Source organism: Meleagris gallopavo, chromosome 15 (assembly GCF_000146605.3).
Source record: "Meleagris gallopavo isolate NT-WF06-2002-E0010 breed Aviagen turkey brand Nicholas breeding stock chromosome 15, Turkey_5.1, whole genome shotgun sequence".
In the NCBI taxonomy this organism is placed as follows: Eukaryota; Metazoa; Chordata; class Aves; order Galliformes; family Phasianidae; genus Meleagris; species Meleagris gallopavo.
In genome coordinates, this window is record NC_015025.2 from 3,371,620 (window position 1) to 3,388,933 (window position 17,314).

Genomic DNA, 17,314 nt, shown 5'->3' on the forward strand with positions numbered 1-17,314 from the left:
AAGCTTTGTTTTTTCCCCCAGCAATCTTCCAAGTGTAACATTTCACACCACCATCCCTTTGGGGACTCCCAGCTTCAGCATTTTTTGTTTGTTTTTGAAAGAGAAAAAAAAACAAAACAAAAAAAAACCACAACTACAGCCTCAACACCCCATGTTCTCAGAGGGTCAGAATCCCTTTTTAGGGTTTGGAAACAGAAACCAAGCAGCTAGGTCAATTCCCCCACGTGGTTCACTGCAATGCCAATGCAACATCAAGCCATTACAGTGTCTGAAGCAATGACTACCCAGACTGGCAGTGATATTGGAAAAGGTACTTTTGCAAGGAACATAAAGAACATGAAGACAACACCAGTAAATATCTCTGGCATCCCAGAAAAGTCCCCTACTCTTTCGATACACTGAACCATGACTGCTACCTAGCATAGAAACACCTCTACTGCTGTTACCAGGAGCCTAAAATACGTTTAAAAACCGTATTTGATACTTTTGAAGTCCTCCACTAAATACCTCACTTAAGTCTACACTGAAGACACATCTAGGAATATACTTCAGTCAGAGAACAAGTAGGGCACGACGTTATGTATTCATCACAGAAATCCATCCATTGTTACAGGCAATTACAGGCAAGAGTTTTTTTCTCCACTAGAGGTGGAAAAAAAATTTATAGGAATTGCATTAATTCAGATTTCAAGGGATATCATCTTCATGGATAGAACTCTTAATAGCAACATTCTCATTTTAATGCCTTGACATTACTTCTACACAGATGCTCTATGTTCCTATGGTAAATATTAGAAAGCCATTTAAAACAACCTTGAAACACACTTGCTAAGATGAAAAGCAAATGAAACGCAGTTTAAAAACAACCATTCAAAATTATGTAACCTACCAAAGTAGAGACTTCGCATTCCCTTAACCAAGCCCCTGTTATACCAGGATACACGGAATGAGATTGAGATTTTTAACCTAAAGTTTTAGAGAAAGCTAATGCTCTCTGTAACCTGGGGAACAGCTGATGTCAGTTCAAAGTTACTATTCTGTTCTCAGTTTTCCTGAAGATACAAACACAACTGCGCATTCACATGCAATGAGCCGATAAAAAGTAACACTACTCAGCATATGCTCTCCTGTACTTCTCACCTGGACTGTTCTGCTGGCTGCTCAAGTCACCAAATGCATTGGGAATTTGGCCTAGCAGCTTCTCAGGAGCATAACAAGACATCTCTTATTTTTCAGTTCTAACATACAGTCCAATTCTTGTGCTCGAGTACAGAATTCAGTGTTCCTCCCCCACACTTCCCTCAAGAAAGCTCGAGTCATATTCTGAAGATTATCTGGTACCACAGCAGTTTAGCTGCAAGTTTCACAACTGAGTCACAGGCCGACTGAAGTTTATACTTAAAGTGTTACAGCATAACATTTTATTTCACAAACCACTATAGTAGGTGTCACGGTTTTGTGTTTTTTGGTTTTCAGTATTCCACATCATAACATCATGTAGTGCACTGGGAGTTAAAGTGTTAATGCTCCAATTCCAGAACTCCATTCCATGCAGCTGTAACACACACTGCCACATTATTGCACAAAAAGGTCTGCCCACACTTTTTGCCCCCTTCCATTTAGCAATGACCCCATGTAGGGTTTTACCCACATGCATCACATAACAGCCCAGGGATTCTTTATTTAAGAAACTAGCTTCTCAAATACCCAGATTTTATCAAGGTTTCCTACTTAATATAGCATAAAATGTTAGGGTTTAGGAAATCCTCGATGGTAACTTATCAAGATGATTAGTTGAGGATTTGCTATTTTATTGATATGACGTCAAACATGCCCAGAATCTTCTTTCTTGATTTATCCTTTACTCACTCCACTATCATTTCAAAACAAGATGTGGAGGTGGATTTATGGAGGGTTGGAAAGGTGTTTCCCCCTCCCCTATTACATTTTATTCTTTACGTGTGCAAGATTAAAACCTTTGTCTGAACTATAGCTTCATCCTCTTGCACTTCTCCTATACTTCCAAAACATCAGTGCCATAAAACATTTTCCTTTCCTCAACCTCCCTCCAGCTCAGAAGAGGTTTACCTCCTCAGTCCACCTAACCCTTTTCCAACAATTTACTGCTTGCAGACATTTCATCTTCTTCAGAAAAATATGCAAAAATAAGGTTACATTTTCCTGCCCAGTTCACACAATTGTTCCTTTATGCATACAGAACACCATAAATCTCTCCTCTCAACATTTTGCACCCATGCCTGACCTCTCTGCTCTTTCCTCCTCAGGAAGGGTCCCTGCATACACTGTTGTAGCTAATTCAACTGCTGGTTCACTCACAGTTTATGCAGACTGCTACAGAAGACTACAGTGTGCAGTTCCTTTAAACCTCTTAACTACATCCAACCGCCATGAGCAATTGATCTGAGTCAAAATAATCAACTACATCTGAATGCAACTTTGGATCTACTCTGCAGAACTCAGGCAGCAAGCTTTTCTCCATCTTGGAAGCTGCTGTCAATCTAGATTCCACTGGTCTGAAAGGTATTTGTTGATATGACCTGAAATGTTATTCACATGAACATTTTCCCCTCAACATAAGATACAGTCCTACCCTAAACAATCTTTTAACTTTCTTCAGTTTTGTTTCAAAACTGAAACACGTTTCAAACCATGTTTCAGGCTGTTCTGGAACAAACGCCCTCTGAATGTTGAGTATCAGGACACCGTCTCTCTCAATCGACATTTAAACCCCAACTCAAGTTACACTGCTATTTTTAAGAATGTTAGGAAACAGTTTCTGTTAATACTGTTAAGCATCTCCAGTTTGTCCCCTAACAAGTCACCTATCAAGAAAGCTTTTTGTATACTAAACACAAACTTAGTATCTATAAACAAATAGATGAGGCACATCTCGGCCTCACTGGAAGGTTCATGAAATCTAGCGAGTAAAAAAGCTACTGCTATGGAGAACTCAGTAAGGAATCTTGTAAACAACAGCCAAAATACACATTAAAGGAGGGAGACAAAAAAAACCCAAACAAAGAGTGGAAGCTTGATTGTGTGGGACAGACAGATAAAACAGAATTCTAGACTGGGATGTTTTAGGCTTCAAGACACTCTAGATTTTCAAGTAATTCTTTTATCTCCAGCCTTGTATTGGTGTTACATGAAAAGCCAAAGAAAATGAACCATAAGGAAGCTGCATGAAAGGACCTTTTTTTTTTTTCTTCTTTTATTTATCAGTGTATTCCTGATGAACATTCTATTGCTTTCTCCCTGAATGATAACTTAAAGTTCTTATGTGCTCACATTAGAGATGCACAATGACAACTTAAAAGTTGAAAAAAGCTAGGGAGAAAAGGGGTAGGAAACAAGGGAAGCACACAAGTGTTATTTTTGCTACCAAATATTATCATTTCATAAGCTCAAATTATCTAAAGTATCCCAGAAATTACCCTCAGAGTACAATGATGTCTACAAATTGGAGACAAGAATTGACAGGGAAAAAGAAACAGCATTCCTTCTATCAGAATTTAGATGTTCACTAATTACTGCCTAAAGTCACTTTAACAAAAAGTAACCTTTTTCTCCATTTATAAAACAAACTTAATCTTAGTTTTAACAGTTACATTTCAAGTTATTATGCATCCAGGTTAGCAAAGTCAGTGACCTGCTAATATGAACTCATAGCACAATTTATATATAATCTTGCATACAGCAAATTCCGTTAGCTTTATTTGGATTAAGAATACTCTTTTTTTTTTTTTTTTTTAGGCTTTTATCTCAATCTGAAATTGAAGAAGGCTGGAATAAGGTATGAAACTGAAGCATGATACCTATTGTTTGGGTTTTTTTAAACCTTAAGATGCAATGCAGTTATATGACAAAACAGTCTGACTTTCAAAAGAAAAGCAAAACAACTGACTTGTAACAATATTTACACACCTTTAACCTTAACATTATTTCAAGAACGGTTACAGTTTCAAGAGTCCTTTTCATAAGCCACCATTTTAATCTTTCTAAAAGGTTTTGAGAGGTTGAAGGTAGGCAGCCGAAGCTTAGGAATTACACTGCATGCAACACTGAGGAAACAGATAAACAAGTGGATAGCATAGTTCATGCAGCGAAAGAAAAGAGATGCAGGTCTGTGCTGATTGCCTTGACCATACACAGAAGCTGACACTGACCTGGGGGCACTTGAAGTCAAAAAATTACTTCCGCTTCTGCTGTATGATGTGCAGGTGTCAAGACTGTCATCTTTAGTTTTAACTCTCTTTCTTTCTCTTTCAGGTTCTACTGCTTTGTCCATTGATTGAAGAGCTACATTTATTGGTGATGCTTCAAGCGCTTGTTTTTTGGATGAAGAATCAATTTGCTCCAAGTTATGTGAAGTCATCTTAGCTTCCTCCTTACTTGGAAGATGAGTGAGAGGAGCCTCATTTCCTGAAGTATTTTTGCTGTCTAAATATTCACAAGCAGCATCCACTGGAATCTTCTCCCTTTTCTTTTTAATTTTAGTGACTTTAAGTAGCTCTAAGGGAAAAAAATAGAAGAGCTGTATTTTATGTCCACAAACAAAGAGAACTTGTGGCTAACTTGTCTAACATGACATTCCTAACAGCCATTAAAGCCAGTAAAGAACATTTCACCTGACTTGAGACCTCACAACAATTCTCAAGAGACAACATACATCCCTTCCAAAGAATGCATTCTCTTAGTAATATTACATTACAATGCAGAGCAACAGAAGTAGGCTTGCAAAACACCAGATCTACTGTTCTGGAGGCTGCTGACATAAGCTTCCACAAATACAATAAAAATTAAAGCCTTTGGGTTTGGACAAGTGTACTAAAACAATTTGTCCAGCCAACTCCTCACTCATGTTCCTCCAGAGACTACAAGTCCTTTGTTTCTGCAGAAAGGCAGGCATCAGATGTTTTTTCAGGTGGGCCTCTTGTCAAAGCTTCATCTATAGTAACTTACACTCCTGAACAGCTTTCCCACCAAGAGTTTCACATACATTACAAAGCTCAGATTAGCTGCCTGCATTGAGCAAGCTGATACTTCTCATCAACAGATACCTACAACTACTGCTGTACATGTATCATAGGATCATAGATCATCCAGTTTTGGACCAGGCTATCAAAAGGCTACTATTTAAAGAGTAGTGTTTTACTTCCACGTATAAACAATATTGGACAGGATGGTTAAGAAAACCAAGTTGTTTTTTTTTTTCCTCTGTATGGAAAATAACTTTTTACCTTCAGGTTCATATTTCATTTTTAATTCATCCAGCATAACTCGCAAATTCATGTTCTCACTCTGACAAGCTTGCAAATGCCTCTCATTTGTAAAGAGTTTTCTTTCAACTTCCAGAACCCTTTGGCTCTCATACAAAGCTTTCATCCTCTGCAAAGATAGTTCATTTTTCAAGGTTTCAGTTTCCTTGCTGGATGGGGAGAAAATATAGTCATTTAGACATTCTTTTTCAGGCAGCAGGTACAGAGTCAAGTACACATTCAACTGCTTCAAATAAAATTCAGATTTAAAATTCACCAGTAGGAAGACAAAAAGGTATCTTCCAGTGCTATTAAAGTTTCTACCTCAATTTGACTTACTTTGAGTTGTCGAGTTTCATTTGCAGCAAGTCAGCGTAGTAACCGTCTTCAGACTCTCCTCCTTTTGAGCTGCTACTAGCTCTACATTCTTCCATATTCTCATATAAAGTCTCATAAAATGAAAACAACAAGCTGTTAACTAGTGAACTTTCAGAAGTACATTAGCTTAGTCCTTGGGTCAAACTCTCTGTGCATCTCTCTATTGAGGCCTCATTGTAGAAACATTTAAACACGCAAGAATGCTCAGAAGAACTTGCTACAAGTGTCAAACTGCATTGAAACTAGTAGTTCTCTCTCACAATGAAAGGAGAGGAAAAAAATTAAGCAAGCTCCCAAATCCGAAAGGTTTCCAAATAGAATTGTAAAACAGCATCGCATCTTCCTCTTTTACTTGAAAACACAGAACATTTAGTTTACCCTTGAAAAATCTGCTTCAAGTCTTTATTTCTATGCTTCAACAGCTGGACACTCAAAGGTAAAGGACAAACCATGTTACCCAATAGCCAAAGTCATTTACAATTTTTACATGAACGCTTTACATCACACTGAAGACATTACAGGTGCAGCAAGTGTTCAATAACATACATCAGTATTATGTTACATTAGGCTCACCTCTTTTTTGCTATTTGAAAATGCTACTCAGATTTAAAACTGTCCCTCTACACATCTGAAGATCTAAAACAAATCTCAGAAGCCCTTATCAGTCAACAGATACAAGTACTTGATAGCTATTTGAAACAATCTTTTTCTTTCCTGACGATTTATAGTACAGAAAAAAATAAATACCTATCAAGTTTACATATGACATTTTTTCATAGTTATTCTCATATGTTACTCCCAATTGTGTGACTTCACTTAATCACAGACCACATACCTTGAATTTTTCTAGTTGCCTCACTTTCACAAGAAGATCTTCTATTTCACCATTCTTTTGCTCCAACATTGACTGTAAGCGTTCCAGCTGCTCAAATTCTGCCTGAGAACCTTTCATCTGTAGCAGGGTCGCCATTTGCAGCTGGAAAAAAGGGTAATAAATCCTCAGAACAAGCATTGGGTTAAGTGACAGAAAATATTATCCTCTTTCCCTGAAAGCTTAGGATAGCCAAGCCCTGTGCTGCTAAGTGTGAATACAGAACAGCACTGGATGCTTAAATGCACCTCTGACAATTAAACAGTGCCAACCTAAGACAATGCAAATACTAACAGTTTTCCAGACAGAAAAGGCCTTCCTGAAATCATTATGGTCCCAAGGTGTTCTATCTTCCTCCTCAACTACTAAGGAGTCCATAAATATGCTACCAAAGTTGTACACAAGACATTTCACAGCAAACTTAAAGTTCATGGTAAGAAAAACCCCACTACAGCCCAGCCTCTTGAGAGCTAAACATGTCTATGAAGAATTTCTCACTTAAAATACTTCAACACCCCAAAAAGTGAAGAAAAAGCAAACAAAAAAGAACATAACTCTTTTTTTGCATTTCTAATTCTGAGGAATAGATGGTAATTTAAGTTTATATTCTGTAATACTTATCCCAAAATGTAACCCTTCCAAGTACAGAAATATCCTTTCATTACAAAAGGAAAAGCATATCCAACTCTCATATTTACAGCAGATTATTCTGACACTTAGTATCACAGCATCATGATATAAGGTCCTTAACACAGTCAGTAATAAATGGCACAACAGGAATTCAAACAGGAAAAGCACATGCAGGCATGTACACATGCAACACGGCGTTACTGGGAACTGCAGCATTCTCACCAGACAAGTCAACGTGGATAGAACAACACTGAAAGACCTTTGAGAGAAGTCCCAGGGAAAGGATCAACTGAAGCAAGTTAGATTGCAGATTAACAAAGAAAACTGCAGAACATTTACCCTACACCATCCTCTACATTTCAAATAGAAAATAAAGGATATTAACGGTTACATGTTCAAACTGCAATGAAAAACAATTCTATCTCCTCCTTGTAACTTGTACAAGAGGAAAGGGGAAACAACATTTTAGTCCCCACTGGCTCACTAGAAGCATACTTATTTTCTGCCAAAGATGTAGAATCGTGATGTTTCCTCTTCACTTAAGTGCTCATTTGCTAACTGTCAAAATTGACACCTGCAGTTCATCTACAGAAAAAAACAACGAGAAAAACTAAGAAACTGGAAGGGCTACTGCAAGTTATGGGAACACTCCAGACATGAGGAAACCTCTATGGGATTAGCATTTGCAGACCCTAAGTCAGATCCTCACAAGCTATCAGCCAATACCACATTCAAATACTCTGACAACAAAGGCTCAAACAACACAATTAACTACAATATTGGAGTCAGCTACTGAACAAGTAGAAATCAGCTAATTCAACACTGAGTTTTAACACAGCAGCACAATGCAATGCAAAACAGAAGAGATACTAAAAGGGATCTAAGAAGGCAGCTTGAGCCATTGAAATTACAAATACCAACATTAAGAGAACAGGGATACCACTTTACTTCAGTTCCACATAAAGCCTTTGAGAATATAATGTTCATAACTGGCTGACCGGTTGTCTCCCATACCACACAAGGAGGAAGAGAGATTCTAAATAACTGATCTTACTCAGACATTTTACTTACTTTCAACTTCAGTTAAGCTACACAGCTATGCAGTGCTACTCATTATCATCACTTATGTTTCAGCACTGTTCTCAGACAAGATGCATGATCAAACTTGAAGAATCCACTCCTGTACTGTGAGATTAGAAAGCCAACATGAGAACAGATGGCAGTTTTACAAGATAATGTAAATGGGATGCTGCAAAACAGCTTCTGCTAACTAGCTTTCTCAACAATATTTATTAACTTACAAGCTGCCAACCTAAGAAAACAGGCTAACTGAAACAGTTGTGAGAAAAACTTAAAACTCTTGCTCTTGCATTGAGTATAGGGAAAAGTAGGAAGAAAACAACCAAGAAAGCAACTCAGAGGGAAAAAGGTGTGATCACAGGAGGAAGTGAAGTTTGCTTACTCCTAATAACCTCAATTAAAACACAAATAAAGTTATTGACATACTAACAAACAAAAACAAAGCAACAGGCAAGACAAACTGAAAGCTGGTTTGAGTGACAGAAACTGTTACGCTTTACCCAGTAAACAACTACTGCTCAAGTAAGCACAGCTTCTTCAGTGCTTGGCATTCTAGAATAAAGTAGTGGCACTGGAAAAAGACTGATGCACTCTACTTGAGTTGAATAGCAATGACATGTCTTCTGTTCCTGCCCACCCATCCACCCAGACTGATGTTACCACACTTGAAAGAGAATCAGACCTCCTAGCCTACATTCTAAAGCATTGTCTTTTCAGACCCCAAGGAAACCCTGGAGCATTACAGTGATAATCATACCTTCATTCTTTGCAATTGTTCTCTAGTGAATGCATGCTGTTTTTGTAGTGACTGATATTTTATTTTCACACTGATCAGCTGTCGTTCCATTTCTGCCCTACGGTCCTCCACCTACAGAACATTTTTCACAATTATTACTATGAAAACAATAACATTGTCATTTGGATTCTAAGTTTCAAGAGAAGGTGCCTAGAAATTGATGTTGGTCTGAAAATACTGCTTTCACATCAGCAGTGTGCTATTAGCATCAATTTTGTGATAAACAGTGAGCAGATAGTGCTGCAAGCAGCTGAAGGCCATTGGTAAAGTATAAGAGATTTCTTTGAGCTTTTGATACTGGAATAATATTTTAAAAGCATCAGCTTTACTACAGATTTGTTCTGATTTAAATTGGAACAAGCAATTTAAAATAAATATGAACAGTGCATCAACTCAAGCCATTCACTGAGCACAGTAAGAAAAAGCTGGCATTCAATACCAGCTCGACTCTTATTCAAAGGCTAGTTCACAAACCCTGCCAAACGCTCCAACACCCAGCCATTTCTCAACAGCTTTAAAAAAAAAACAAAAACCACAGTATTTACGTTTTTCAACATTTATCTTCTGCATTAAAGAAAGATTACCAGCTGAATAAAACTCTTCAGAGCCAAGAGCTGCAGACTGCCGTCTGTCATCTTGACAACCAGTCAACTTTAATGACTTCACTCCCCAACCTTAGAAAATGCATAAAAATTCTTTTCTACAGGCATTCCCAGACAATTCAATACTGAAGGATTATTTGAAGAACAGATACTTGTGCCAGACAGATCAGTTAAAAATAATCAGGTGTTGCACTGAAAACAAGTTCCTATTCTTATGATGAATTTTATCTTCCATCCTCTGAATATTCTCAGATACCCATGGCATAGCTGTACCTCAGCAAAGAGAGAATTGCCTTTACTTGTAGGGTCCAAAGATTGCTGCACCACATGATCCAGCTGAACCTGAAGCTCTTGATTAACTTCACGAGCTTTCTAGATTTAAGCAAAGAGAGCATTACTTTAATATGCAATACATCAGATCCATAATAATTTAATCAAGTTGTTTTAATATGTTAATTTCTTAGGCATTTAGCACAAGTTACCTCATATCGCAGCATTTAGTTGTATATGTAGTTCTAGACACAAAGACTGTGGAAGTTGTTTCACTAGAAGGCCTAATATTCCACTTGCTCTTCCAGACAAGAGCTTCACTAAACCCTTGATAGAAAGACTCATTCAGTTGGAATGATGATGCAGATACCAGCCTTTCTGTGATACTGAGTCACATACCTTCTGCCCCCTAGGCATTCAGCAGGAATGTGAAATAGAAATGGAGATATGTGACCTGTTACAAGTTCCTCTTATGAGGCAGAATATTGTAGTGCAAAGGATCTTCACAGATAGCCTTCCACAAGAGAACATCAGTATAGAAATAACTTATTGACAGGTAACACTGATCTACTAAGCATGATTAAGCCAATACATCCTCTCTCTTTCCTCCCCCCTCTCAGAACTCCCCTCAGGGCTCCTCATCCTATTTCTGTGACAATCTAGCACCAGCTACTCGCTGAACTCAGGGATTATTCAGCACAGTTGAATAAAATTACCTCTAGTGCATTACAGTAAGAAACAACTTCTTTTTCCCTCTCTTCTTTTTCTGCTTGTAGACGCTCCAGCTGATTACGTAAGTTACTATTGATGAGTTCTAGTTGTTCTTTGCTGTACTGCAGTTCATTCAGCTTTTCTTCAACACTGGCCTAAACACAAAAATCAAGCATGAAATAAAAAACTTAAACAGTTTTAAGAAAAGTAGGCCAACGAGCCAAACAGGTTTGTTGCTAATAACTACCATTAATGCAAAAATATTATGTTGAAGGGATTGTATTAAAATATACTTAAGGCTATCGTGCTTTTTTTGTGGATAATTTCTTACTACAAGGTCAATCCAACTAGCAAAATATACACAGCAGTAGCTTACATCCCTGTTGATCAACTGCTAAATCACATACCTTCACACTTTCTAGTTCTGTGAGCTCCATCTGAAGATTGAGCATTTCTGAAGACATGGTTTCATGCACACGTTCAGACATCATGTGTAGCTCTTCTGTTTTGGCAGCAATTATTTCCTTCTGATGGTCCACTTTGTGTCTCAGTTGCTTCTCAGATAGCCGAGTTTCATCTAGTTCTGCCTTCAGGTTCTCCAACTTAAAGACATTTAACAACTAAGTGAACTCTTTTATAATAAAATAGTCAAAAGCACAATGCTTCTGGCTTACGTTCTAATTGTAGAAATGCCTTATAAGTACAACTTAAGGATCAGCTCTTAAAAATAAGCCTTAAAATCAGATGCAATTCAGTGTAGCTATGTTGATTTGTTTGTTAAACATCAACTAAACGAGCTCTCATCTTAATACCAATAGTTTAGTTCTGTGGCAACATTCTTTGACAAGTTGAAGAATGCATTTACTCTGCTCTTTAATCAACAACTTCAGCCTTATTTTCCTAAAGTGTTTACTCAAGTTTTGATTTGAATAAAAGTCATCATGATAATTTTAACTCTTTTGTAACAGCAGCTGAAAATAAAGCATAAGCTCAATTCAGAGTTTAACTGCTGAACTTATATGGCAAACTAAAGCATGACTACACAATACAACTGTTAAATTCGTCTGTCCACAAGTACACACTCATGAGTATAATACTTCTTTTCCAAGTGCTATTAGCAACATTTTCTCCATATATTAGATACCAAACCTTGTATTTAAGGTCATTGACTTCTTGTCCATGAACTCTGGTAAGTTGTTCTTTCTGTTTATCCAGTTGCACATTTTGCTGTTGCTTGAGGGCATCACATTCAAAACTCAGGCTTTCCAACATCCTATTCTTAAGTTCGATTTCTCTCTGAAGAGAATATTTCTCTTGTTCAAATTTCTGAAAGAAATAATGCGCTAATAAGTCTAGACAAAATGTTAATGTAGAACAATTCATTGAGTAAAGGTTCTACATCAAGACCCCAGCTACCAAAAGCCCATAATTCACTCAACCTTTTGTTGAAGTTCCATTTAGGGAATTCTCATGCCCTACTACCAAGGAGTAGCAAAACTCAACCCCCCACTCTGAATTTTTATAATTGAATCGGTAGTGGATTATGTAATATTCTCTCCTCTGTGGAAAGTGTGTTTCTTCCTACTCAAAATAGTCTCAAAAACTTTGTAGTTTTATTTTTGGGAGGGTGGGGGGAAGAGAGGGAGAGGCTTAAACAGAAAACTTTAAGTTCACATGTTGTATTTCTACCACTGATGGAATCCAACTGCATTAAGAGCTGTTATGCTACACTGAATGTTCCCCCTGCTGCAGAAGAGCTGGGTTCTATGCCTGGTAAAGACAAAATTTCCTAGTGTTATAAATGTGATAATAAATAGTGATAAGTCCTATGAGCCTGTCCAGATTGAAAAATGCCTTCCTAATTGCCTTCCACCTCTATGCAAGTTACAAATATCTCCTTCAATGTACTCTTCCTTCAGCTAGCCATTAAGCAGGAGGAGAAGAAAACACTAACGTAGAAAAGATAAATCACCAAGAGAGTCTGCAAGTGCAGTATGTTTTATTAATAAATAAAGCTTAAAGACAAATAACAGAAGATAGAAGAACATAAAACTGAGACCTGTCAGGTATGAAATCATCTCTGCACCCTAGACACCTGCTTATCAAAGACAGATTTAACTTGAATACATAGAACAAGCTTCAACAAAGACAAAGTGTTTGGCAATGCACTGTAGTGCAGACCCATGGAAAGCAAGAAGTCTACTGTTATCAAATACCTAAATGGACTTGTGCAGAAGTGCATGCAAACTTTTTGAAGAATCTTGTAGCTATTGTTAAAATTCACATTTGTATCCATAAATGTTGTTTTGGTTCTCAGCTTCCATGGGTAAACACAGAAATCATTCACTAAATTATCTGTTGGATAACCACAACTTTCACACATTTTTGTGCAGTATAAAAGCAAACAATTTCCTTCTTCAGCCCTTGAAATTGAAGTCCCCTATTGATCTAGTTCACACAAGCCTAGCTCAAATTTGCTCAAGTCTATAGTGGTGGAATGCAACCCACAGGTGCAGCTTCACAACAGAGCACTACCACAGCAGCCTGCCTGCACAGAAGGATCATCCTGTCATGCCTTCTTTATCACTTGTAATTTCCAACTGCCTCTCTTGCACTAAGCAGGCTAATGGCAAACCAATCAAAATGAGTTATTAGTCTCCTCCACAACAGCAGGGTGCTACAAGACAACAGTTGGCCTAGAGATAAATACACATTTTAGCTCTAACACAAGGGAAGAGACAGCAATGCACAGCTAGGAGCAAATAAAGACAAACAGAAGATTTGAAGTTTAGGCTGAGAATAAACAAGCCAAAAGTAAACCGTTTAACAAAGTGGAAAAAGATTCCTTACACTTCAATTTTCTCTCACAATTAAGACTGGAAGAGTAATTAATATTGCTATATTTTAACATTTAGCTACTTCTAAGCTGTAAAGAAATGTACTAAAATTCAGAGTCCTTCCGTATTTAGAAAAGTGTGTACAGCAAACAAAACCAACTTCATCACCTTGCTGATCCAAAGCCTTCTTTACAGCTTTAAGCAACACAAAGATTGCAAGGCGAGCATAACATAAATCAACTGTTAAACAGACCCAACACACACTCACTTCAGCGACTACTATTCATTTTAATAAGAGGTAATTAATTCTACGTGGTACTGAGCCCTTGATGCAGAACGAGCTCTGAAACCATGCCCAGCTAGATAAAATTGTGCTCAGTATCTTAAAGCAACGATCAAAAACCCTCCCAATACTTAAAATAAGGAGTTTAGTTAAAACCCATCTGGAAATTCTAGAAAGCATTTAAAACACTTGTGACTTTCAGAAAATAGAAGTGACTTCTTAGTCTTTCCCTTAAAGTTAAAAGCTTCACCTCAGTCTTCTCCGTTAATTCCCGACGCATTTGATCCAACTGATTTTGAATTTCATTTTGAGACTCCAACAAGTGTAAGCCATATTGCGCAGCCTTCCTTCGCTCGTTCTCCGCTTCTTTGAGTTGTTGTCTAAGATTTAAAATGGTCTCTGTCTCCATTTTTTCTTCCTTTTATTACTTCAATTTGAAAAGAAAAAATAATTACAATAACAGCAAGCTGCTACAGCAGTTCAACTGAACAAAGTTACTGTATTTCCATGCTTTATTAGGTGTATGTTTGCATCAGTACAAGACAAAAACTATTCAGATTTCTAATAAGCAGTCCTGTGAACAATAAAGTGATTAGTTTGTCAACTTGGTCATGACTACAGAGCAGGAATAGCATATGGTGGAACAAGCCCTGCATACCCTAGGGCAGTTCCTGACAACACAGCAACTTCAGCAGTATCAGAGATACCCAACACATAGCTATCTTGACAGAGAAGGCTAAAAACAATTATTCATGTGATTGATGTCTTCCACATTATCATAAATAAAACCATGTGCACACAATAACACTTAAGACACATGCAGGCAGTTGTATTCGTAAATGTTTTACTCCTAATGACATCAAGTAGGACGTAGAAATAGGCAGAGGCAGTTGAAGGAAAGTAAAAAGTAAAGTCCAGATTAAAATGTATGGAATTTTAACACAAAGATTTTTATTTAAGTGCTTAATTTTGTCTCTCATGACTGTTATTAGCTTTAAACTGAAGTTATTTCAGGTAACTTACTTTTACTAACCATCTGTCACAAGTTTCAGAAAATTCATTTACTTTTTATCTTCATATCAAAACATAAGAGATAAGTAAAGGACTATTTTTCAGGAAGAAAAAAAATGAATCCAAGCAAAATATTTAAAAAACAAAGTTCAGTTCAAACTTGCACCAATTGCTTGCATGACTGCTTACTCCTAAGCCTACTAAATCCATGCAGTACAAAACAATCCCATTAAAACAGAAATCTCTAAGTAACTCGAGCTTCTGAACCATGTAAGCTAAGCATTTTCTCAGAAAGCACACAGTAACAATAATACAAAAACTACAGTCAATTTCGCAGAGCCAATGTTCCTGATTTTTATGTCACTTTTAAAAAGGCATATTGTCCTTCATTCCTATTGGCTGACATTCACAAAGATATTCTATGGTCTTTATGTAGAGCAAATTTCACTTGTGAATACAGTAAAGACTATAGTTAAGTTTTCAGTGTAACGTCTTCATTCTTTGCAAGCTGTACCAAAAATAATCCCACTAAAGTTCCTCAGCTTCCTTTATAAGATACCATTTTAACAGACAGAAAACCACTGCATCAAAACCCTGTGAGTTCCTTTCACAAGAACAAGATGGAAATCAGTGTTAATTTTTCCTGATTTCTTTTTTACGTTAAACTCAGAAACTAAGTTTTCATGTCTACTTATTCCACACGTCTACTTGAAATAGTTCCACACCCTTAACCTGAAATAAATCTTAAAAGATACAGATTTGACACACGCATAATAGGTAAGAAGAACCTGTAACACTCTATAACACTGTAAGCACTACAAAGACACACACACTGCCTAGAATTTAATCTTTAAGTAATTCTTGTAAAAGGCAAGAAGGTAGCATAAGTAAAACTAGACAAAACTCCCTGCAGGCATTTGCACCAAAGGGCACTAATTAATTCTTACCTAATAAACAGAAATTAAAAAATAACTTATTTGCTCCAACAGAAACATGTGAAGATTAGAGATAATTTAATTGCCCATGGCTTACATTAAATTTCAGTAATATTTTTAACTCACCTTCAAAAGTCCATTTAAGCTTTGCTTAACCTTTATACCCTGGAGAACAAACAACAAACGCAGCTGTCCAGTCCAGATAAAGTACAAATTGCTGATACCTTCACAGCAGTCCTTGTCTTAAGAGCTCAATGACCGCGGCTGTCTCATGGAAATGAGATCACCTGCTAAAACCCCATAGAAAGGCAAATCTTACTCAAACCTTTGTTGAGACAGCTGTCAGATAGTAGAAGAACAGCTAAATCAGGCACTGCTGCTGAAGGAAAGACACACTGCAATTGTTTTCCCAAGTTGGGAAGCAGGGCTACACTCAGGGCTACCTTTTTCCAGCACCAATGGTATTTCTAGGGATCACATGTGAATTTGCTTTGCTACCATCCATTTCTTCAGTCTCTCCTCTGATATTTCCTGCTTCAAAGTTTCAAAGACAATTTCTTTTGGTTGTCAATAGATCATTTACTGAATAACACCAGAAGGACGTCATGAAATTAAAAAATGTTCTAACTGAAGCTTAAAAAAAAAAAAAAAACAACATTTGTTCCCTATTCACAAATTTCTTGCTGAGTACAAGGAAGAAAAATAAGCATGTCTTCGGGATAACAAGGAACCTCAACTTTTCACTGTCTTATTTGGGATGAACTCAGCTGGACCAGGAATTGTTGTTCATAAGGCTATAGTGTGGTACGGGGAATAGACTGCTACTTCATGTTCTACATGAGGTTAAGGGAATTGATCTGAAAAGATTTTCAAATTGAATCAATAATTAACACAGTGGGCAGGCAAGAAGGAACAACAGATCAGTCCCCATTTACAACCTTACAGGAGTCACTTACTTTTGGCTACATTTTATTACAGATTCAGTGTGGAAGTGTCCAGACACCCATTATTCAGCCATTTAACCACTCCTTACAAGAAATAACAGGTAAGAGACAAAAAGGCACTTTCCCGGCACTTAAACTTTTCTCTTCCCTTCTGTATCTTCCTTCTATTTTCACTGTTAACCCCACGACTCACACACAGCAGCCACCTAAGCACATACCCAATCAGAAGTACTGATGGGTGTTGGACCACAGCTGTAAGATCCAAGGCAATTTCTTGCCTGTGAGTCCAGGTCTTCCCCTTACAGATTGCTTTGGTTATATGAACAACTCTACTTCACCATCCACCAAGCTATTCGCAGGGCTGTGCTGGCTTCTGCCATACACATTGCTGGGCAGACAAGTATTACGAAGACAAAAGATAGATCAGACTGCAATCTGACCTTTGAGCCGGTCAGCACCCGGCTCCACGAACACATCACCTCAGCGACCGGCCCACCTCAGCGCTGTCTCAGCTCTCTTAACTCAGGCCGTTACGTTACGTTACGTTACGCTAACTATACAGGCAGCGCGCAGCTCCGTTCACTCAGCATCCCCGGAGCCGCCGGAGAACGCAGAAGGAGAATAACAAACAGACAGCAAAAGTCTCACATAAAATGACAGCCCCGCACCCTGCCGCTCCCCTCCGGC

At 37.7% G+C, this 17,314-nt stretch overlaps 1 protein-coding gene across 2 annotated transcripts in view; it reads right to left on the reverse strand.

Annotated features, from left to right (window-relative positions):
- Positions 1–17,051, reverse strand: part of SPDL1 (spindle apparatus coiled-coil protein 1) — a 19,735-nt gene extending 2,684 nt beyond the window's left edge. The window contains exons 1-11 of one of the 2 annotated variants that reach the window (XM_010718885.3): positions 15,810–17,047; positions 13,988–14,164; positions 11,767–11,943; positions 11,025–11,219; positions 10,623–10,772; positions 9,910–10,008; positions 8,996–9,106; positions 6,493–6,633; positions 5,619–5,728; positions 5,262–5,449; positions 4,188–4,533 (exon numbers count right to left, since the gene is read on the reverse strand). In XM_010718885.3, the coding sequence (XP_010717187.1) occupies positions 4,188–4,533; positions 5,262–5,449; positions 5,619–5,728; positions 6,493–6,633; positions 8,996–9,106; positions 9,910–10,008; positions 10,623–10,772; positions 11,025–11,219; positions 11,767–11,943; positions 13,988–14,146 (1,676 nt within the window). In that variant the 5' untranslated portion in view covers positions 14,147–14,164; positions 15,810–17,047. Of the gene's footprint in view, positions 1–3,754; positions 4,534–5,261; positions 5,450–5,618; positions 5,729–6,492; positions 6,634–8,995; positions 9,107–9,909; positions 10,009–10,622; positions 10,773–11,024; positions 11,220–11,766; positions 11,944–13,987; positions 14,165–15,809 lie in introns of those variants that run through there. The other variant, XM_031555670.1, reaches the window with a different exon arrangement.
- Between the last annotated feature and the right edge of the window lie 263 nt (positions 17,052–17,314).